The sequence below is a fragment of the Lutjanus erythropterus genome, chromosome 16, assembly GCF_056507025.1.
Source record: "Lutjanus erythropterus isolate fLutEry1 chromosome 16, fLutEry1.hap2, whole genome shotgun sequence".
NCBI lineage: Eukaryota > Metazoa > Chordata > Actinopteri > Lutjaniformes > Lutjanidae > Lutjanus > Lutjanus erythropterus.
In genome coordinates this window covers 9,477,346-9,500,573 of record NC_139332.1, presented here as the reverse complement: position 1 = coordinate 9,500,573, position 23,228 = coordinate 9,477,346, and the positions used below count along the sequence as shown (strand labels likewise).

Here is a 23,228-nt window from a genome sequence, read left to right as displayed (position 1 = left end):
TTATATCTCAAAAATGAGTAACCATCTGTTCATTTGTTTTAGTTTAACAGATATTTTTCTACCATACGAGCGTCCTGAAGGCTCCGTACCATTGTGCTGGTGTCAAGGCAGAAGCCTCAGGGATGGGGATCTCAAAACCTGCGCAGGAAAAAAAAAAACAACATATCTGCATAGTTAGGTAACACTAAAAGCAAAATAAGTTGACTTTTTTGTAATTTGGGTGAACTTATGCTTTGAGGCAACAGAGCTTCACAAGGTATTAGCTCCGGTGAGCATAAGCAAAAGCCCAGTGAGAGTGTTTGTCCTTCAGAACTGTACAATATTGACAGAAGTGGGTAGGCAAGGGAAACACTTATGAAACACAGGAAAATGAGCACAAACTGGGACTTCAGCTGCACCACAGGGCTGGTTATCACAGAGACCGAGAGGCTGACCTTAGCCATCATGTTATCAAAAGTACAAACACCATGAGGAGGAAGAAATGACTCGAGAAAACACATTCAAATGTCTAGATCCGCTGGTTGCATTTATGACCCTAAAAACTATTGAGGCCAAAAGAAAAGTAAAACTGGAAGTCCAGAGTAAAATATTTAGCTGCACGCCTTGGCAAACCTATTCCAAACTCTTTGGCATGTACGACCAGCAAAATGTTTATAGTCTTTTTCAATCATCTTTTTCTCATCAATATAAAAATTGAAATAGAAAAAAGTAAAACAAAAAAAGGTATCAAATTTCACGTCTACTATTGTTCGTTATCTTACAATAAAATGTTAACATCAAAGAGTTTTATGCCAAAAAGGCCATTTATCAATGCTACAAAAAAAATCTAAGCCTTTATTTACACAGCAACAAGTCATTTCTGTACAGGACATTCATTTTTATTACAGCACACACTCATGGCTCATACATCCTAAGTACACGCCGATTTCCAAAGCAGAAAAATATGATCTTTAGGTACCACTTGTCGGGGCGACCTGGGGCTGAGTTTTTTCGTTGTCCTTTTCCTGTGACCGAGTCCCTTCATATTTCCGCGTCACATAAAGTCACTGAGCTCTGCGTCCAAGGCGGCGGCCATCTCGTCCGCCTCCGAGCTGCTGCCTCCTTCTTCCTCATTGGAGTCTTTAGAGGACTCGTCTGCGGATTCCTCTGCCTCCTCCTTCTTCTCGTCGTCCTCATCCTCCTCCTCCTTGGCTTCATCGAGCTTTCGTTTGTGGCCCCTGCGGAGATAGCGAAAGATGATTTAGAGAGAGATGTAAATCTTTAAGCTGTACGACTCTGCTGCTCCACTGCTGCTGCTGCCTGAAACACGATTTACTCCATAAACATGAATGTCTCATTTAGAACGGATGCCAAAAAGCTGCAGGTGTTTTTAGTTTTGCTCTGAGAAACCAGAGAATAAGCTGAAAGTCAAATGTGAAAATAATAAAACCATGTACTACACTCCTTTACTCACTCTATTATTTCAAGGTATAATATGCAACATTTTCTTTAAATTAGATTAGACTCATAAATATAATGCATTTCATCATTTATGACAGACTGGAAGAGAGAGAGAGCCTGCCCTCTGCCTGTATTTCCTCATATTTCTCATTATTTTGCTGTGCTCCAGATGCTTTACCAACTTAGAACGTCAGTATTCAACATCCTGTTATCTTTCTGGTGCCTTTACAAACAACTCGGAAAAGTGCTACCTTTAAAGTAATTCAATATTTTGGGAAGTATGCTGGAGGTGCTGGTAGATGGATATTGTCAATTTGGACAGAGATAGGCTAGTTGTTTCCCTTTTCCAGTCTTTATGCTAAGCTAAGCTAGCCGGTTGCTGGCTGTAGCTTCATATTTAGCACACAGGCATGAGAATAGTATTAACCTTCTCATCTAAGCAGGTATACTTTCAAAAATGTCAGACTGTTCCTGATCCCGACAGAGCAAAGTAGAAAAACTAGAAAAATGTTGGCTGCTTTTACTAGCTTGTAAATTTCCGCTATATGTGTAATAGTTAAGATAGCTTGGTTAGCCAGTATCTTGCTATTTACTCTGATGCTAGCATTATTTATGTAAAAAGGAAGTTAGGTTTGTCCCCTTAATAGCCAACTGAACTTGTAGTTGGTGAGGAGAGTCTTGGTTGACTATGTTTGCATTGTTATGTTACGCAAAAGAAAACTCAGTCTAGGAGCTGTGCCTCGCTCTAAGGCTCGGGGTATTTTTGCAACACGGATCTACCTTCATGTAACATTTGGAGGCCAGTTTGATGATCGGGAATGTGACTGAGATGTTCAGGCGGGGACACGAGGCGTGAAGCAGTTGAAGAGTGAATTAAGTTTAAGTATACAGCGTTCATTCATGTTAATAAGTCTGGGGGTATTTATTTCTGTGAAGTTGGAAGGTATTTCACGTTTTGAACCACAACACTTGTGTGAGGCTATAGTGTATTGAAATGAATTAACAAAAGGTTCTGTTGTTGTTAGCATTTCACAGGCAGCTCGCTTTGTGACCCAAAAATATATGTTTCAATAATTAAATTAATATCATAAATGGGCAACAACCTGTTGAGTAATGCCTTGTATTAACTACTACAAGTCAACAAGGAAAATCTTATATCGGGGCAGCAATACCGGAATTTTGTTTCCTGAATCTCAACAATGTAGATGGTGAGTGCAGTGATAGCATGACTCATGGACACAATATTGAGAATAAGACCAATGACAGACAAGATAAAGTGTTCTCACATCTGATCGGATCATTGGTATTTGCTTTATTTGCTAAAAAGACATGGCAACTGTTCTAGAAATCAGTGGTTTTCTAAACCACCCACCAAAATCCATGTTTTGAACGAATGCAAGTAAAAACAGATCTAGTCTTAAAATTCGTCATGTTCCAAAAAAACAAGCACTCAATATGTAGTCAATGAGTAGCCTTTCATAGTGAATTAAACAAATAAGAGTCCAGTTGTTCTCCTGAACATGAAAGCCATCCAGTATACTCTCCAGTTAACAAAAAGAAAACACAAAAATAAAGGGAATAATTTGCTGTACTGCTTGTTCAGCATAGTGTGTTCCCTTGAGAATATCACAATGCAATTAACAAGGGCTTGTTCTTCATTCCTACAGACTGTATCCAGTGTGCAGCCAAACTCCCCCTGAGCTGAAGACATTCACCAAGGATTGAGAGGGAGCTGCTAGGAGATGTGAGAGTCCTCCAATGTGAAAGAACAAAGCAGTGCTGTGGTGATGAGGGATTCAGAACAAGCGGGAACCAGGGACACGGAGATGGAGGAGACATGAATAGACAGACAGCGGGAGCAGGGAGGTAAAGATGGTTAGGAAGAGCAAAGAGGACGAGATGAAGACGGTAGCACCTTTGGGAAAAGGAAAGTGAATTGTGGGGGGGAAACAGACAAACCCCATAAAATTTAAGTACAAATGAGGCCCAGAGTGCAGTAAAGATCCAAACCACTCTGGAGATGGTAAAATCAAAGTTAAAATGCTGTGTCTCAATTAACTACGTAATTACAGAAACAAATAAACTTTCCAATAAATAAGTCAATGTAAATCAAACAGGCCACAGGCACCTTGGATTATAAAGAGCCTTGGGACTGGATGTTGTTTGATATTTTTCAACAGTAGTGGCAGACTGAGTTTCGATCCACATACCAAAACAATACCTTACTTTGAAGAAAGTGAACAAAAAACTCTCTAAACTTCTCAGATTCTGAAGGAATAGTAAGAAGTTGTGGGAAATATGCTTATTTGCCTTTTTTCTGAGAGTGACATGAAAAGATCTGTGCGTTCAGTAGGGAGTCTGGACGTGGTTGGCTTAGCTTAGCATGAAAACTGGAGCCATGGAGGCACAACTGGCTCTGAAAAACTGACAACAAGTATGTCTACCAGCATGAAGTTGTATCTTGTTTGTTTAACCTGAACACAAACAGATGCAATTTGTGGTTTACAAGCAGAGTTGCCAATTTAGTAACTTTCTCGCCAGACTTGGCAACTTTTAAGACCCTTTTTAGTGACTGTTTAGGCTGTGGCTTTGTGGGCTGACTATCCAGTGACAGGTTATTGCAGGGCATTGCTGTGTAGCTTTGCTGGCAACTTTTTCCAGTGACCACAGCGAAAAATTAGTAGTGAAAAATTTCCCACTGCCCAAAAAAGCATTTTCCCCTATAAGCCCCCATTAAAAAAAGAAACCTCGATAAAACTGTTGGCAGGACACCTTGTACTGCAAACAAGGTCAGTTTGACTCTTTCTAAACTTTCCTTGAGTCTATAAAGAGCAATTTAAAAATCTTGAATGTCATCAAAATGGACAGGCAGGGGCAAAGAACCAGGAAGTAAACCCAGATGCCCGAAAAGTTTTTGGCTTACGTGCCAGGAGAGCAACTCCTGTAGGACTGAATGCCATCTTCACATTCATTATAATATATCTACACTCCAGCCACAGAAACGCACTTCACTCTAGGAAAGAACACAAAAAGCGATACAAAAACTTTGCCCAAATAAAACAGTCTAAAATGGGTAAAACTAGGATTTAGTTTCGAAGAAAAAAGCCTGTTCCCACACAAGCTTTATAATAAATCAATCCAGAGGTGATAAGCATGTGTGCAAATTTAAGTCTTTTTTTTGCATTGATTTTTTTGGGAACTTTGATTCCTTGCACTCTGGTGTGTGTCTTGTCTTCTTCTCATTCTCCAAAACTAAGATTTAAATAAAAAATTGTCAGATAAAAGAATAAGAATAGTAGTAATCTGAGCAAGCATTTAGTTCCAGCTTCGAGTACTTGGTATTTTTTGATAATCCATACTATGGACACGTTTCAGTTAGTACCAAAAAGGTACTGATACCCAGCCCTATGCTACATTTTGGCTATGGTGAAACCCCCCCCATAAATTTTAGATGTGTATGCTGTGATGTGTATTAATATGGCACAAATGGAATAAATCTTACCTGTTGCTGCAAACAAGGCACTCAAGCGGATTCAAGATGAACCCAAAATAGCAAAGGAAAAAAAGATGAAAGCACACATTCCTAAGTGGCTAAAGAATTCTTTGCTATGGCTGTAAACATGCCATCCGTCTTTCCACTCCGACTTAGCTTCTCCATGACATCCTCTGCAGAGTGGCTTATTAGCATGATGCTAATGAGGTGTGTAGGGGTTTTGTATGGATATTGCAGAGGACTGACACCAGCTCTGCTGAGAGGGCCCCTCTCATTAGACCACACCGCTGTCAGACAGCCTCGCTAACCTCCCACAACAATGGGGCTCTGGATGTGTGTTCATTAAAAGGTCAGATGTTGGCTGATAGCGGTGGACAGGCTCCGTGACACGTCAGTTAGAGTGGACCCCTGCAGACCGTGCGGTACATGTGGGAGGGAGAGCGTTGTGTTTGTGTTACAACACTGCTCTGATCCTCCAAACTGACAACAAGTTTTAATTTTCAGAGCTGCAAGACCGAGGCCCAGTGGTCAGAGGGTAATGTGAGGCTGAGCTACAATGGCGAGAAACGCGATCGGTGATTAATGATTATTTATTTGGCAACAATGTGAGAAAATGAGCCAATATACCACCATCAGTGATACTGTTCCTGCTACCTGGGCTGGTGGGTGACAGATGAGTCACTGCAGTTGAGCGTGTGTGTATATACACACATGAAGAGGATGAGCAAAAACCTGGTGTGTGATTTTTACCCCCGTACCCCATCATCCCTCTAACATTTCCAAATATTAACAGTTGAGACAGCAGGGGACGGTGGGGATGTGTTCCTCCATTGCTTTCTGCTTCGCATCATTACGTCCAATCTAAATCCTGGTCTATTAATCCAACCACCCACAGACACGCACGCCGCAGACACTCCCACCACGTTCACTCATGTCGGCTACAAAACAGGCTTCAGTTGTAATCCATTTTTATTGGATTTTTTTTGCTGCCTTCACATGCTGTTAAACTGCACTGCTACAGAAGAAGCTCCCTGCAGTGAAAAACTTTACTTACATTTTAACAAACACACTACAGACGGAGTAATCTGGAACAAGTGGTCTTGCCCTGACTTCATTCAGAATTTTGCAAATTACATTTTCATTTAGATTTAAAATGGTAATGATTAAGGCTTTTTACATAAACTGCAAAACAACAATGTGAGAAAAATGGTCATTGCAGGAGGGAAAGCAGAGACTTTATTTCAGTTCTGATAAGAAGAAGGGCTGCACTGACCCAAACTGCAGGACTGATAATAAGTAGTGGTGGAGGAAAGAAGTAAACGTTCTTAGATGTTTTGTGGTTCTCTCTTGAAAGACTATAAATCGATACAGAAAAGTCAATAATCATCATTTTACAGTTCCCACTAGGCTCTTGAGTTTTTGTGAGGATGGCTAACTGTATGTTCTTACTACCAGCAACAAAGCATCACGCTTCAAATAATTTTCACTTAGTGGCAGCGGGTCACAGTCTCCGCATAGAAATCTCTGGTCCATACCTTACATAAAAATGATCAAAATGAATTCAACAAAGTTCTGTATACATATTGTAAATTAAAGAATGAGATAGTACTAGTCCTGGATCAATAATCTGTATCTGTTACCCTGGGCTGAGTTATCAGAAGAGAAAAAAATGAGATCAGTGCTTCCCTACTATGAAGCAACTTCATTGTTGAATTTTTGATGTTTGAGCTGCGTTATGTGTGAACCATGTCCTGAGTTGTGACCAGGTCACTTTATACTGGCATCTGCAAAACCAGCAGGGCCTTGTGGAAAGGAGCATTTGCCAATCTTCCATGTTCTCTTGGCACTGTGTCTAAGCCTCATCATTTACACTGATCTGATGCTGTTTGGTTTCTGTCAAACACTCACCAGCAAACCAAAGAGCAAATAGTGCTGAAGTGTGGAATTATGGATGAGTACACGGGTCTCTGTACATACTTGTCTGTACATACTGCCATCTGAATGTCTTTATGAAGCATTTCATACTTAAAGAGAAGTGCAGCACACATGGACACTATCAACTGATGAAATTCTCGTCACATGGATGTTTGCATCTACACTCATGTTAAAGTATATTTTTGGCTTCAATATGAACGCAGCTTTCTGGAGAATATAGGAGTCAACCAATCCCAATCCATCCAATAATGGTTGAGATATTTCAGTCTGGACTACAGTGGTGGAGTGAACAACTGACACTGCCATCCCTAGAACTAGTGTAGCTATAAATAATTACCCTCTAAAATGATTGCTCAAGGACAAACAACACGTTCCACCTTTTGATCTAATGAAAATCAAAATCTTTTCCAATATTACCAAACACACAATCACACATAACTAGACCTGCATTTGACCTCTACAGTAATCATTACCATCTCACCTTTCCAAAGGCCTGAGGGGTTTGTGGGTATGACAAATTTGCCCTTCAAATCTCTCGCTTTTGTCCAAAACCCCACTTCCTCTTAAAAGGAGTGCTGTCCTATTGTTTTATGTGGCTTGTCTAGAAAAGTCACAGACTGAGCCAAATATCAAAGCGGGAGTTACATACCAATTGAGGAAAGATAAAAAAAGCAGGTTTGCTCAGTAACTGAAAGTGTCCCCATTCTTTTCTTTCATATATTTGACGAACTGTGAGTTTCGGGATAATATGATCTTATGAAACACTTCCTTTATTTAAATTTCCTCATTACAGGATCTCTAAATGGCCTGTAAAATTGAAGATGTGCTTGTGAGGGAGTACTATCACAATTTTAGGAGACAGTTGCTAACAATGTATCAAGTATTAGGGAGTAACAATTCACTCGCTTTTATTTTTCCAGTGAGAGAGGTTATTCAAAGGAGGAACACTGGCTTGTCCAGTGGTTTTAAAATGTTGTTAGGTGAACAAATTCCAAAGACCTGATAGAGCACTTAAAACCAAGGTGCCGTCGATGACACAAGAGCCGAGACCTCCCTGATCTGTCAGGTAGTATTCATCAGGTGTAGTTCTAGTCTATTAGGGCCTCAATTTGATTGAAAACTGGGACCAAAGCGGCAAATTTATTGGTGAAATCGTGCATTTCAAGCTCTCTCCAGATGGTCTCTGAAATTAAAATTCATGCATGGAACAAAATTCTGTTCCTCGCAAAATGCAACAAATGTCAGTTATGAGGGTGCACAAGGTAATAATGTGTCTGCCATTACCAACGCAGATGTGAGGTCAGTACTTTGAGATGTTATTATCTCTATGTACTATGGGAGTATGATTGCATTAGGGGTGTCAAGAGGACAAGACAGCGCCTGCTGGTGAACAAACAGCCTGCAGCTACACCTGCCTCAACACATCATTACGTTAGAGATACATCAGTGATACAAAATGACTAATACAAGGCAGGAAAATTGCATCTGCCCCAAGTTGAGATACATTTGTACCAGACTGTGTGTTTAACGCCACCCAAGGGAGAATTCAGAAGGGCTAAGTTGGGGAAATGCAGAATAACTATCACAGCTGATGAAGAAGTAAGCTTTTACTGAACACCGAGGCTGTGAACTCAAGGCATCCCAATCTAGGACTGGTGAGGAAGGAGGCAGAGAGAAAAGAGGAGGTTAGGAAACCCTGGAAAAAAAGCAGACTTCAAATGCCTCTGACAACTCTGCTTACAGCAAGAGGGAAGGAGGGGTTGTGGGAAAGAGGGAGTGAAAAGGCAAATGGAGGAAATTAAGTGTGAAAGAGGAGGAAACAGAGCACGGAGTGCAGAAGAGTGAGGTAATGAACTAAATAATGAAGTAAACTTTTAGGACTCCGACCAAATCTTCTGGGTTCTTTGCAAAGTTCCATTTGGTGTGTAGGAGGGTCAACATTAGGGATGCACCAATACTGCTACCAGCATTGGGTATCAGTCTGATACTGTACTTATGTACTAACACTTGTACTCATAAAACTACTCTGATACAATCACACGACAAGAGATACTTGATGTCCTCAGCGTCATACGCTAATGCCTGCAGTGACTTGGGCAATTATCCGTAAAAGTGTTTGGCAGGCCACATAAAACTGAAACAAACTTACAAGAGTGCAGCTGCAGACTGCAGCCGCTGGGCGTATGCCTTGGCTAATTTATCTGAAGACAATAGAAAAAAAAACTCCACTAATGCCACAAGTATGTAACCCTCTTTTTTGGGGTGTTACCATTTTCAAGTCCTTCTGGCTAGATGCTCTTCTTTATTCTCCTGTTTATCTTTGCCAAAATGGCATGACCGCACAATACACCCAGCTTCAGTTAGTCGGTTTCACAGCAGAGTAAACACACGACTGTTACACTCATACATGTACCTCCAACAATGGCAGGTAGAAACTAATTAGCTCTTGAGTCACATGGGACATGAAGATGCAACTTGATGAAATAACACATCACAGTAAATTTGCAAGTCCATAAAAATGTTGTGGTAGCACGGTGAATCAATACAAATAATCTGAGAATGAAATGTGTACAGTAACCACAGTTACCCTAGCAGTGGTTAAAAAAAGTGGTATTGATGCATCCCTAGTCAACATCCATAGATCTCATCCCAAGAGGTCTTACTTAAACAATGATTAGAATAAGTCAACATGCCTAACATCAATGAAGTGTCCTTCCACACTCCTCAATCGTTTTCCATCCATAGGGGTCAGTTAGTCTCTGTATTAGTCAACTCCAAATGAGTTGTGGACCTGAGCTTTACTGTTAACAAGTTTTTCCGTGGAAAAAAGTGGCCTAACAAGAGCAGAGTGGATGCAACTCAGCAATGCTGATATCATATCAATCCATTTCCCCAACAATCCCATATCGTTTACAGCAGATGTGTCAAATGCAGATGGTGCGATATATTCCCTCCCGTCCCTCACGCATTCAACAGCTCCATATGCAGCGAGCTGATAAGCGGTGCGGTTAAATGATTGTTTTTACACAGACATTATCTTCCCCTGCCCTTCATTATATTATCTTACTATGAAAACTGACAAACAGCGGGATAAAAGAGACGCCGGGGAGGGGGAGGGCTTTATGAGGAACGTGTCAGTTTTGCTTAGCCACGTTTCAAAAACAGTCTGACTTTCAGCAGTGTTGCAAGGAAATGAGAAATAAAAATGCACGACGCTGCAACAACGGGGGCTCAAACAATGACTAAGTCGTTTTTTTGAGGCCACATGCTTTCAAGTCCCACTTTTGACAAATGCATGTTGACAAAGACTTTGGATGCTGGGAGGATGCTCATAGTGGAGAAATTCAATATGCAGTGCAGAACATTCAGTGTGCAGAACAGCTGTTAACTATCTTTAGCAGCTACGTGAAAGAGATGGTTTATTATTGCTTTGCCTCACCTGGCGCCACCAGCTGCTCTCTATGGGGGAGAAGTACATTTTATGTATGCATGTTTACATTTTTTCAAGTCTGTGAAGTCTTACAATACTCAAAGACCCAATAACAACTCAAAATGTTTGAAATTAGCATGTTCTTTTGGTTCGCAGCCATGTGGCCAAATTGTAAAGCAGGATTAGTTGATTTTTTTCGGCCAACAAAAAACACGTTTGCCAAATGTTTGCCTAACTGCCACTTGACAAGTGCAAGTCTAATATTTATTTCTTCTTAACTCAGTTTTGGTCTCCACCAATTCCCAGGGCTAAGCAATAACAAATGCCTGCATGGTCAGAGCAAGTAAAACGCCATATCGGGCTCGTAAATCTAGCAACTCACTTCCCTGACCGGGCAGGTGGTAAAAAAAGAATTAAACATTAGTTAACGTTAAAGTGCATGTTTATGCAAAGTGTCTTGAAAAACTGTTGGTTAAAAAGTGTCTCAAATATGGAGATTTCCTACTTTTCATCGTTATCATCATGAACTGAACATTTTTGGGTTTTAGACCGACAAAAACATCACCTTGGGCTTGGAAAACCAGGATAGAAATTTCCTGTTTTCTGATATTTAACAGACATTGCAGCCCTACATCAAAAATGACAACTAACTTTGTTGTCTAATGAATAAAACAATGTGTACAGGGGCAAGTAAAACCTGACTTGGGCTAGTAGATTGCTGACCCATTTCCTCGACAGGGCAAGTGAAAAAGACATTAATGTTGAACCGTGAATTCCTGAGGGGAAACTTGCAGTACTTTAGACACTAAATGCCATGATCACCGAACAGTTGCTAATTTTGTCAGCTTGCTTGGCATGAAAAGTCTGATTCTCTTTGTTGAAAACATCTTCCTGTCGCAGTGGTGATTAAGGTTGATGAGAACAGTGAGAGTGAACTAAAACAAAGAGCTTAAAAACACTCAGAGGCGTGTTAAAACTGTTGACGACATGTTGCTGGAGGACATAATAATACTGAATACTTCTGGTTGTACCATTCAAGCAAACTGTATTCTTTTTATTTCCACGTCCACTAACTTCTCTCTCTCTCTCTGGCTGCCTCATGTGGCTCATAAAGGAATAATAGGAAATTCCATCCCATGCAACTTTAATGTTCATGGCTATTTTTCATATGTGAGGCTCCAACCCTCGTGGCTTGTATTTAATTCAATGCCTGGAACTTTACAGACTACAAATGGCTTTCTGTTTGTTAGCACAATGTGTGCCACAGTGAGTTTTAATATAGTTGTCATACATTACAAGATTCACTGTTCCCCAGACTAAAGCTCGTGAGAGACTTGTTTTTTTTGTCTGCATTGAGGTCTAGACATAATTGCTGGCAACAGTGAATGAAAAACTGATATATGATACTTGGGTTTGATGCTTGTCATATCACAGATAAAAACGTCACACTTGTCACATAAAATAAAGGTAGATTAGGGTGACAGTTGCACTAGACCATAGAAGAAAAACCCCTGCTAACAGTAACATCCCAGAGCAACGAGTGTGACATAGGTATGATGCAGTGTGTCAACTGTGTGATTCACTGTCAGTGTCATTTATATCTCCCCAGTCGCCCATGTCTGCATCAAACCAACCCCATCTCTGGCTCAGCCACAGGCAGCAGAATCAGATTAAAGCCCCCAGGCGGCCTTTCATATAAGTCACTTCTTTTCTCTGTCTGCTTACTGGCAGCACCGGTTTTGACAAGGCTGTGGGGATCTTTTCAGAGGCGCTCGAGGCAGATTTGGACTCAGAGCTCTGGACTCTGCAGCTGGTTCAAAGGGTACAGGGGAAAAAAAAGCATCTGCCGCCTTAGTTTTTACAGGATGGAGAGGTGGGACATCAGTTAAAGACTCAATCGCATAAAGGAGATGCCTCAGGCTCGAACCAAAGTCAGTGTGCCAATAAACATAACATAAAATGTCCAATTGTCCTTGAGAAAGGACAGAAACATCTTAAAGGACAAACTGTTTGGACCTGAATGCTAAGGACTGGGATAGTTTTTTTTTTTTTTTAAAGGAAGTGGCTCAAAGCTCCTCAATTCATTTATAAGCTCAGAGTGTCCCTGCTCATAAAATATTTGAGATGAGTTTTTGCTTTGGGGATTTTCATCTCAACACTCTAACAGAGCCATGCAAACAACCCTGTTGCCCCCACTGTCTGCTTCGCCTCTCATATCTCCAAAATATTAAAGCCTACTCAAGCAAGATGACAATGACAGGTGACACATGCGGGCTCGACTGAAGAGTGAAATTCAAAATAGCAGAGCGAAAAATTTAACGCCTCTATCCGAAGCCGAGACAGCTCTGAGAAATTTTTCGCATGAGCGCCCTTCATGGCAAGAGAAACTCTATCCCTGGCTTTGTGAATGTCACAAAATAATCAATGCGTATCAGCAGAAACGGCATGCTTCACTTGATTCATATGTTTGGTCTTTCATCGAGGGAGTGACTCTTTGTTCGTATGTTCAATCCAGTCACTCGGAAAAGTTAATGGTTAATCTATGTAAAAGGCGAGGTGTCAAGAATCCAGTCATCAAAACAAAGGGAGGCGTGTCAGGCAGAGGAAGGATGGATATGTTGGAATGAGTTTGTGGATATATTGTTTGATCTGAATATTTAAAGGGGCACCATAATCATCCAGTACTGCACTTAGAAAAAGCTCACAAATGATACATTTAAGAAACAATCTTCGAACTGAAGCAGCAGAGCTTTCTGGTCTCAAACAGGGGTCAAGCCCTCAAAAAAACGATTTCTAAATTGCCCACAATGCAACCCAATAACACCCTGTGTTTGACATTCTTGCCTGGCAACTGTCTGTCTCTCAGATTGCGTGGCAATGTGTTTTGTGATTAGCTCATGGTAAGCATAATGATCTGGAGTCTGTGCCAGGAGGAGGAATAATCCAGTGGATTGTGTATTTCCAAGTTGGAATTTGTCCAGGAATTGCCAGTGTCTACAGACCAGTGATAAAAACCTGACTGACCAAGTTACAAAGTGGCTGACTGATCAACGATACCGTGCGCACCCTGTGTATATACTGCACATAGTGTCTGGTAATTGGTAATTTGCTTTTCAATATTGATTGAACTATTAAATAGGAAGTAGTGAATGAGTGAAAGTGGGAGTTAGTTGAGAATATTAAAACCACACTCAGTGGTATCGATCATCTCTCTCTCTCGAAGTTTTTCCCCTTTATAGCCATACCACCCTCAACACGGCTGATCTCATTTGATCTTGTAAAGGTATCGATCTTCTTATCTCTCAGCAAAAAAGCAAAAATGTGTTTTTCCTGAATTGTCTGTAATTTCAAAAATGCAGCGTGAATAAACATACTGATACAGAGATAATTAGGCAGCATTATTGCCTGTTCTACATCAACATAAACTTTTAATGCAGCTTACTTCCTGATTAAAAAAATAATAAAAAGAAAAATCAGAAAAAATCATGCATTATGGCAAGATGACAACGAAGCTTTGTTCCAAACCAACGAGTGAAAAATGTAGCTTTACAATACAGAAATCTACCTCTGGGTGCATTGATCAAGAACCCCATCAACTCTACAGAACCCAATATTACCGTAGCATTGTGCACACTTAATGTCACACCAAGGTTTTCCTGTGAGTTTGCACAGTGGGTCTGATGTAACTATGATGTTGATTTAATACTAAGATCTCCTCCACTCTGTCTGAAGCAGGGTACCTGCTGAGGCATAATGCTCAGATGGATGTTGTTTGATTGGACATCAAATGGAATTTTAAACCTTTAATCTAAGAGTTGAAGTGAGAAAGGCAGCGGTGTAGAGATGTCGAAAGAAATTATCTTATGTAAGGTTGACGTTACTGAAGCTAATTAAAAGGAGGTATACTGCTCTATGAACACTGGGAACAAAGATATCGATGTTCAAATGAAATTCACAGATGAAATCATGGTGGAATAGAGAATGGTTTTTGAACATTAACATAGACGCTTTGCAGAACAGCCTTAAACCACGACTGCCCACATTCTCCTCATCAGTCCACGCAGTGGGGGGAGAGCACAGAGCAGTGTCTGAGCTCAAAGCATTTCCTCCCAATCCAACTAATTGCCCCACCATGACGAGGCGGCTCCTAATGAGGTGCTCTTCTCTTCACACCTCCATTGTTGGCAGTGGTCCGCTGACGGACGTTAATTGTCATCTATTTCTCAATATTGAGACCACAGTCAGGGTCTTCAGTAGGGTTGTTCTAATAACAATACCGGTATGCTGAATGCTGAATTTGGTATCAGCAAGTATACAAGTCTGTGCACAGATTTGATATCACATAATTTATTAGCACCAAAATGGCACCCTACTGCTTCAAAGCAGCATCTCATAGGCTTTTTTTTAAAACCTGGGCCAGGCCATAGAACATAATAGAAATGATAGCAGTCATGTTATGTTGTTTCTATTTAAAGCACTGATATTGTATCTTCACATGATATCGGTTGGTATGCAAAGTTCAGATATTAGAATTGATGTAAAGAAGAAAAAAAATGATATTGAAACACATGTACTCTTCAATCAGCTGTGGTTCAAGTGTGGAAACGTATGTGTTTTGATAAAGATGTGAAAACAGGTTTGAGTTTTAGATTTAAATTCTTGATATTCAGATTGAGGGCTGCAACTAACAATTATTTTTTTGTTGATTAACCTGTCAATTATTTTCTCGTTTAACCGATTAGTTGTTTGTTCTATAAAATGTATGAAAAAGTCCTCAAATGTCTTGCTTTGAACACAAACCAAAGATTTTTTAGTTCACTGTCACATTTAGTTACATTTAGTTAACTAGAATCAAATAATTATGACAGTTTTTCTTTGAAATATTACTCAAACTGATTAATTGCTTATCAAATTAGTTGGCTACTAATTCAATAATCAATTTATAATTGATTAATCATTGCAAGACTGCTCTAGATTTTTTTTCACCACAAATTCATCTGGTTGTTTTCAGATGAGCCCCCCAGCGGCGCCTCCAGTCATCTCAATCTTTCATGCAAATGGATAGCTTGCCAGTACTTTCTGCTCTCAAATCTTTCTTCCAAATGTCCTCATATGTTAATGAGGGGACGCCCCAGTAATCGATGTATATGTGTTGGCTCCTACAGCACCAGCTTGCTTGGCTGGAAGCTCGTGGTGTCTCTAGCAGTGACCAGCTGTCCTCAATCTCCTAGATGCTGTGTTCTCGCCCACCCTTGGTGGTTCTCCATATAGATTCTTGATGGTGACCTGGTAGCTCCGGTTGATGTTCAGCACGGCACACAACAGTAAACAAATCCAATAATTTGACTGTTTGTTTCCCACTGTATTAAATTAAAATCACAGCACTGCATGGTTTTAAATCCTGGTGTGACCAGCCTAAAGCCTTCAAACTCAAGGAGGTATTACTCAATGTCTACTACCTGGATCACATTTTTTATCCTCAGCGGTACCTGAAGCACAGGCCCACACCAACGCAGCACCCTTGTGTTGTTCTAACACAATTCTATTTTCACATTCTGAACGCCCACTGACATTACACCTCAGCCCCTTTTTCTTTCTGGTCTAAAGATCAATGGTGCACAATGCAGCACTGCTAAGAATTCGGGGTATGTCTGTAAAGACTCTCAGACATCCAAGTCATGGTATATCTAGGCCAGGGACTATATCAGTCAGAAGAAGCCTTTTGGATGAGAGGCGAAACGCCTTCAAGAACCTAAAGCAAACCCCATTGTCTTGGACACCACACATCTAGATCAAAAAGTGGCTCATCTTTGGCTTTTTCTTGATAAGAATTGTGCTATTGCTTTGCTCTTTACACATACCTATAAAAGGTTCTCTGAGGACGCTTTATGTTATTCTGGGATAGTGTCAGTCATGATCTAAAGTAAAAGTATGTGAGGCAGGTTGACGGAAAGTGCACATGCAACAAAAAATAAATGCAACATTTTCTTATAAATGAAATGAAATCCGTCCACGAGATAAAAGTCAGCAAAATGTACTTTTTCCTCATGCAGAAAAACATACTGTATATCCTTTTCTGTGTGAGGAGAAAATAGTTTATGTATGTGTGCACGGGTGGTGATAAACAATGGCTATTAACAGGCCAGCCTTCCCCTGAGATGCTTCTCTTTTCTTCATAGTGAGATCAATCCGAAAACCGAGAGCACAAATAGAAAAACTGCTTGCATCACCAGCTCGGAGCCACGAGCCAGGAGGGAGAAAACTGGGTCAGATTACTTGCAGTTTTTGTTTTTTCCTACTTACGTATTCTTCCTTCCTCCGCTTTTCATATATATGTGAAAAGCCTGAGTAAGCAGTCCTATTCCTTACAGCCTGCCCTCTCTCTCTTTCTCTCTCACACACGCTGCTGGGCTGTGTGTTTATCAGGGACAGGGAACACGGGGATCATTGTGAAGTTTCTCCGCGCTGCTCTGCTGAGAAACACACACTGGCTGGATTCAGCGCGCTTGCAAGGGGCAGCCGAGCAAGGCGGACGGCTGTCAGTGTTTTTTAAACCGGCGTTACATTCATAATCCTCACTTCCAACATGTGGCATCTTTCAAAGCACCTCTGGGGATTCAGGTGTCAGGATTCATTGTCAGACTAACAGGACAGCTGGATGTCACTAGACAAAATGTCCCGTGGGCCAGACTGATGGATCTGATCGACTCCATGAGGCGAGACAACACATTCACACAGTGTTGTATAACTATACTTGTGAATACTTCAATGGCTTTTAGTTTTGATGCTCCAAGCCACTGAGGAAACGAATAAAGATGACAACCAGTGTCGAATCACTTACATGTGAATATATATATTTCAGTGACATCATTCAAATTATAGATTTTCCTTTATGGATCTGAGAAAGCAAAGGCAATCCTCAAACTCCTGAAGTTCTTCTTTTCACTCTTTTCTAAATTAACTAAATTCACTCTACTCCTAAATTAACACTCCCTGACATATGGGGCAGGAAGTGTAGCCTTATATGGTATTATTGGGGGTGTTAATTATGGTAATTTATAAGTCCCAGGCACATGCACTCAAATGTGCAAGGAAAAATAGGGTTGGGTACCAAACTTTGGTGCTAAAATGGCACCTGTTCTTATATATGAACCAAATCACAATGCAGGTTATAATGCCTCATTCTGATGCCATTAGTACTGTAACTCTTAAAGTTAGGCTTTACTTATATGTGAAATCGTAAGTCAATTTTTGTTTATACATTTAAGTAAACTTTTAACTGTGAACAGTCAATACACTGTTCAAATTGAAGTTCAGATTTTCAGTTGCAATGAAAAAACTATTTTTTAACGTCATCAACTGTCATTTTGAACATCTTTTTTAAAGAAAGTAACCGTTCAGGCATAGTTTAGGCACTGTTACTGTTTTAAAGGTATCGTTTCAGCACTGGTATCGGGAAAAAACACAAAAAATATTACCCAAAGTTTAAAGCATTTGCTGAATTGGACGTGGTATGTTTGTAGAAGCCTATCATACGAAAATAAGTAAGTAAGAAAGTTGCGATAAGAATATAAAAATGTTCTTGAACGAGGCCCATTATTTCTTCAAACTGACTGAAATCATTCGGATTAGAAATTCCAGTTTAACTGTTCACATGGACGCTAAATAAAGTGATCTCACACAACATGTGTTTACATGCCCCAAAGCTCTAATCAGATTATAACCATTGTGACATACACAAACTGGCTCCACCCACTATAAAGCATCTGATCTGCCAGAAATAAAATGAGGAGGAAGTGACTCTGGTTTACCAACCGGTAAGATTATCAGCATCTTTAAATCTTTTAAGGTTTCCAACAGAAAAGTTGTCTCTACTACTGACCAGTGCTGTTTTGCTAACACCATGTTTCTGTCCCTCCTGAAAACTTAAAACTTTATTCCAACTAGAGAGAAACAATATGAAAGGTTTACACCAGCCTTCTCGATCAAAACTGAAAATTCATTCTGATCAGGCCGGATCAGATCAGTCTGTTCAGAATGAAGTGTTTACATGAGGCACTTTTTTTTTTTTTTTTTTAAATGCAGCTACTGAGATGTTTTATGTGACTAACATATCTGGGATTTGTCAGAAAAAAAACATGAGCAGGGGCAGAAAAAACAGCATCAGGCTGTTTTATTTTTGGTCCAATAATGTTGGTGGACTGAACAAATTTACAAAATCGAGCTCTACTTGTCTTGTTCTCAATCATCAGTTTTTCTTACTATATAAGGACCAATGGAACAGGACCTTCTTTTAAGGATTTCTACTGTCTCTTCTGATTTAATTTGGACCTAATTCATCATCAAAATTACATATTATAGTTGATATGAATTGGGTGCAGGCTGTCACTATCAAGGTTTGTTCTACTGCAATAGTAGTCAGAGTTCCTACTCAGCTTTAATTGGAGCATTAATGGATTTAGGATGGTTCAGTAATAGCATAATTTTCTAATAAGGCTTTTTTGTTTTTGGACAGTTGACTAAGACTTATTCCTTTAGCAGGAATTCCCTGATCACACTAATTCAGTTGCATGCATTCATACTTATGAGCTGCCCAGCCACTGTCTAATCCCTATTTGCATTACTGTAAAGCACTTTGTAACCATGACACTTTGCTACATAAATTAAGTTTATTATTCTTATTATCTGTTATATTATCGGTTGCCCACCCCCCACCCGCTCCACTGGAGCAGTTGGCGGTGGGGGTCTTGCTCAAGGGAATCTCAGTGGAGATAATGAGGGAGCGGTAAGTGCTACTCTTCAACGACCTCCAGAAATTCTTGAGAGGCCTTTGTGGATGTACATATTTTTCTCCCTTCTATAACACAGATACAGCGGGTAAAATAAGTATTGAACACGTCACTATTTTTCTCAGTAAATATATCCACACATGCAAAGAAATCAAACCATAGATGTCCATAAATTATGTGTAATAATGTGAAATGACACAAGGAAAAAGTATTGAACATGCTTACTGAAATTTATTTAACGGTCTTCAAATCTTGAAGGTTCCATGGGCCTGTTCTATGAACTCTGATCTTTAGTTCTTTCCATAGATTTTCAATTGGATTCGAGTCAGGTGATTGGCTGGGCCATTCTAGCAGCTTTATTTTCTTTCTCTGAAACCAACTGAGAGTTTCCCTGGCTGTGTGTTTGGGATCATGGTCTTGCTGAAATGTCCACCCTCGTTTCATCTTCATCATCCTGGTAGATGGCAGCAGAATTTTATCAAGAACATTTTTCCATTCATCCTTCCTTCAATTATATGAAGTTTACCAGTACCGTATGCTGAAAAACAGCCCCAAACTATGATGTTCCCACCTCCAAACTTCACTGTTAGTATGAGGTTTTTGGGGTGATGTGCAGTGCCATCTGTTCTCCAAACATGGTGTGTATCATGGCATCCAAAGAGTTCAATTTTGGTCTCATCTGACTAGACTACATTCTCCCAATATTTCACAGGCTTGTCCAAATGTTGTGCAGCAAACTTTAAAAACATGCTTTTTCTTCAGCAAGGGAGTCTTGTGTGATGAGCGTGCATACAGGCCATGGCAGTTGAGTAACTGTACCTGCTAATTCCAGGTCTTTCTGAAGCTCTCTACAAGCGGTCCTTGGCTCTTTGACAACTCTTCTGATAATTCTTTTCACTCCTCTGTCAGAAATCTTGCGAGGAGCGCCTGGTTGCGGCCGGTTTATGGTGAAATGACGTTCTTTCAACTTCCTGATTATGGTGCTCACTGGAACATTCAGAAGTTTAGAAATTCTTCTGTAACCAATGCCATCAGTACGTTTTGCAACAATAAGGTAGCGAAGGTCTTGTGGGAGCTCTTTGCTTTTATCCATCATGAGATGTTTCTTCTGTGACACCTTGGTAATGAGACACCTTTTTATAGGCCATCAGTTGGGACTGAACCAGCTGGTATTAATTTGCACTGACAAGGGGCAGATTTGCTTTCTAATTACTGATTGATTTCAGCTGATGTCTTGGCTTTCCATGCCTTTTTGCACTTCCCTTTCTTCATGTGTTCAATACTTTTTCCCTGTGTCATTTCACATTATTACACATAATGTCATTTATGGACATCTATGGTTTGATTTCTTTGCATGTGTGTTACCAACATCTGGTGAATTTCATGTTGATAGCACCTTTAGAAATATATGTACAGAGAATAATGGTGACGTGTTCAATACTTTTCACCCGCTGTATGTACATCTGTGTATCTTCTACTACTGACATAACACAGTGAGCAGCCCACAAACTGCAAATAGCTGAACATTTGTCTCCACAGTGGCAACAATTATGCAATTCGATCCCCCCACTATTCATAAAAACCCTCTGCTATTAATGCCTTTAAATTAACAAAAGCACCATTAATGACGTCCTACAAAAATTACGCTAAAGCCATAATACTGATGCTCGGCAAAAATAACTTGGCTGCTGGAACTGATGCTGGCTTGTACTGACTGTTGTTTAATCTGTTCATTTCTCCATTAATTAACTAGTTGTTTGGTCTATAATATGTTAGAAAATGGTGAAAAATGTCGGTGATCAGTGGTTCCCAAAATGTATTAGTACGGCTTTAATGGGCACGTGCAGGTCTTGATTTATTAGCAAGCATGTATGCACGAAAGCTCCTGTAACACAGCAGGTACAGGTTTTTTACCATCCAGCACCCAACATTCCTATACAATCCTGGAATAATAAATGTCTATGGGAGCCACTGTGCACAATCTCACACACCTTACCCTCTCAACTAATCTGACAGCTGACCTTATCGTGACTTCAACAAACTCTAAATCACCTTTCCAGCAGCAGTTTGTCTGCATACAAACTCTGGAAAGCATGGCAGAAGGAAACAGAGGCTTTGTTTAATCAAACAACTATGCTGGCTACAGCTGCCAAGGAGTGTTTGTCGCTGACAAATCACATAATCACACAGGCTAGTCTAATGGAAACAGCTCCGGCTGTGTGTCACAAGAAAAAGAAGAGAGTCAGCGCTGCCCAGCTGTGTTTAGATATGAATCAGGTGCAGGCGAAAAACTGTTTTAAGTGACAAGCTAAATTCAATTAGGCTGTTTGTTTCACTCTCAACCTGAATGTCAGACACCTGCATAAATTCCAGCCGTAATGGTAGGCATTTAATTAATCTGCAGCAAGCATCAACGTGCCCTGCAGCAGAGGACAGATATGAAAGCTCTGACTTCAGAGGCAAAAAGAAGCTCTGGTTCAACAAACAAAGCCAAGTTTATCTATGTGCGGAAGACAACAGCATCCATAAAAGTAAATAGAATAATTTGAGCACGTACTCAAGAAATACAGTGCCATTACAGCAGTCTTCAGAGTATCAGCCAATCCTTAAAAACAATTACCCACAACAGGGCCCTCGGGTGCAGACGTACTAATTGGAAAGCTCATGGAGTCTAACTGACAATACACGCATGGAGATAACAGCCTTATTTTCCCATTTACACTCCCATCATCTTCTCCAGTGGAAAATGCAGAGTGAACATTCTCCAACACCAGCGACTCAACTTTAATGAACATCACGGCGAACCTCTCACTGTTAAGTAGCAATTCCTTTACTTATAACCATGCTAACAAGGTTAATGTGCTGCACGCCTAAACAGTGATCTGAAAGACCCGACGGTGTTCAGCATTAGATTATACTCAACACAAAGACACTGCAGCTTCAAACGTCCAATTCCTGCCTTTGCATATGAAAAGTAACAAATCAAAAATTTTATGCAACAGCCAAGTTAGCATAGCATACAATTAAACAAAAAAGGAGAAAAAGAAAAACCCTTGATTGATAGTTTGGGAAAACATCAATTCAGTCAAAACACCAAGACACATGCCACTACTGAAAAACAACGGTCCATTGTCTTTTGTACTTAGTATGCCCACGCATGTCTTTTTGACATGAATCTCAGCTGCAGTCTGGAACTGAGTCTGAAGATGTGTGTTCAGGATTTGGGTTCAGAAGTATAGGGGTACAATTAAATCAGCAAAGGCACTTTCGAAACTTCTGTTTTAAAAAATACTACAAAGAAAAGGGAACTTGGAGAGCACAGACCTCCACTATGGACAGTACTTCAGTCTTCTATGATATACATAATGTTAATATTTTTTTCCATATCGCCTAGCCCTATACTGGTGTCACAATTTTTTTTTGCAAACAAAAAAGATAATTTGTATATCAGGCCCATGACTTCAATTAGGCTTTGGAGTATGGATGTTCCTGGTGACTAATTTCCCTATTGATTAAAATCAAAATTTCATCTACACTAGTTGACTAGTCTGACAATAAGAAAACACTCACAAAGCAGTTAAAATCTAAAAAAGTCTACAATCGCCAAATTGTATTTTAAATGCCGGTGACATGCGTGCCACTTTGCGCTGTGCAAACACAAAGATTCCACATTCATCTAGAAAACATGACAGTAACTCACTAAATGCTTCAACTTTTCAGACCAAAGAGGATCGCAGTGTCTGCGGGTAAATGACCCAGAGCTGATGTTAGCTGCCAGCCTGCTACACAGTGTAGCTAACATTAGCAGTGCTACCAGCTGCTGCTCTGCTTGCAGGTTAATGTCTGTGTCTGTGCTTAACGTGGTCACATGTTGCTCCAGTTCAGGTGAGTGGTTATATACCAGTTAATTCTGTGACAGTCTACAGTCAAATTTATTCCCACTTTCTAGATTAAAACACTGGTAAACCGCGCTGGTTTTACGAGCTGTCATCTGTCCAACTTCACTGATATAAGCATCCAAAGTTGCAAGGGCCATCAGGGCATACGCACTTAAGGCGAGATGGAGTGCTGTCTGACAGTGCCACAGCCCTGACTAATGGCGAGCAGCTGCATAACATCATAGAGGCAACAATTAACAGGC

General features: G+C 40.2%; 1 protein-coding gene across 3 annotated transcripts in view; it reads right to left on the bottom strand.

Annotated features, from left to right (window-relative positions):
- Positions 1-499: 499 nt before the first annotated feature.
- Positions 500-23,228, bottom strand: part of ctdp1 (CTD (carboxy-terminal domain, RNA polymerase II, polypeptide A) phosphatase, subunit 1) — a 95,111-nt gene continuing 72,382 nt past the window's right edge. For 2 of the 3 annotated variants that reach the window (XM_084738484.1, XM_084738485.1), the window contains exon 13: positions 500-1,217. In XM_084738484.1, coding sequence (XP_084594610.1) covers positions 1,034-1,217 — 184 coding nt within the window. In that variant the 3' untranslated portion in view covers positions 500-1,033. The remainder of the gene's footprint in view (positions 1,218-23,228) is intronic. The other variant, XM_084738486.1, reaches the window with a different exon arrangement.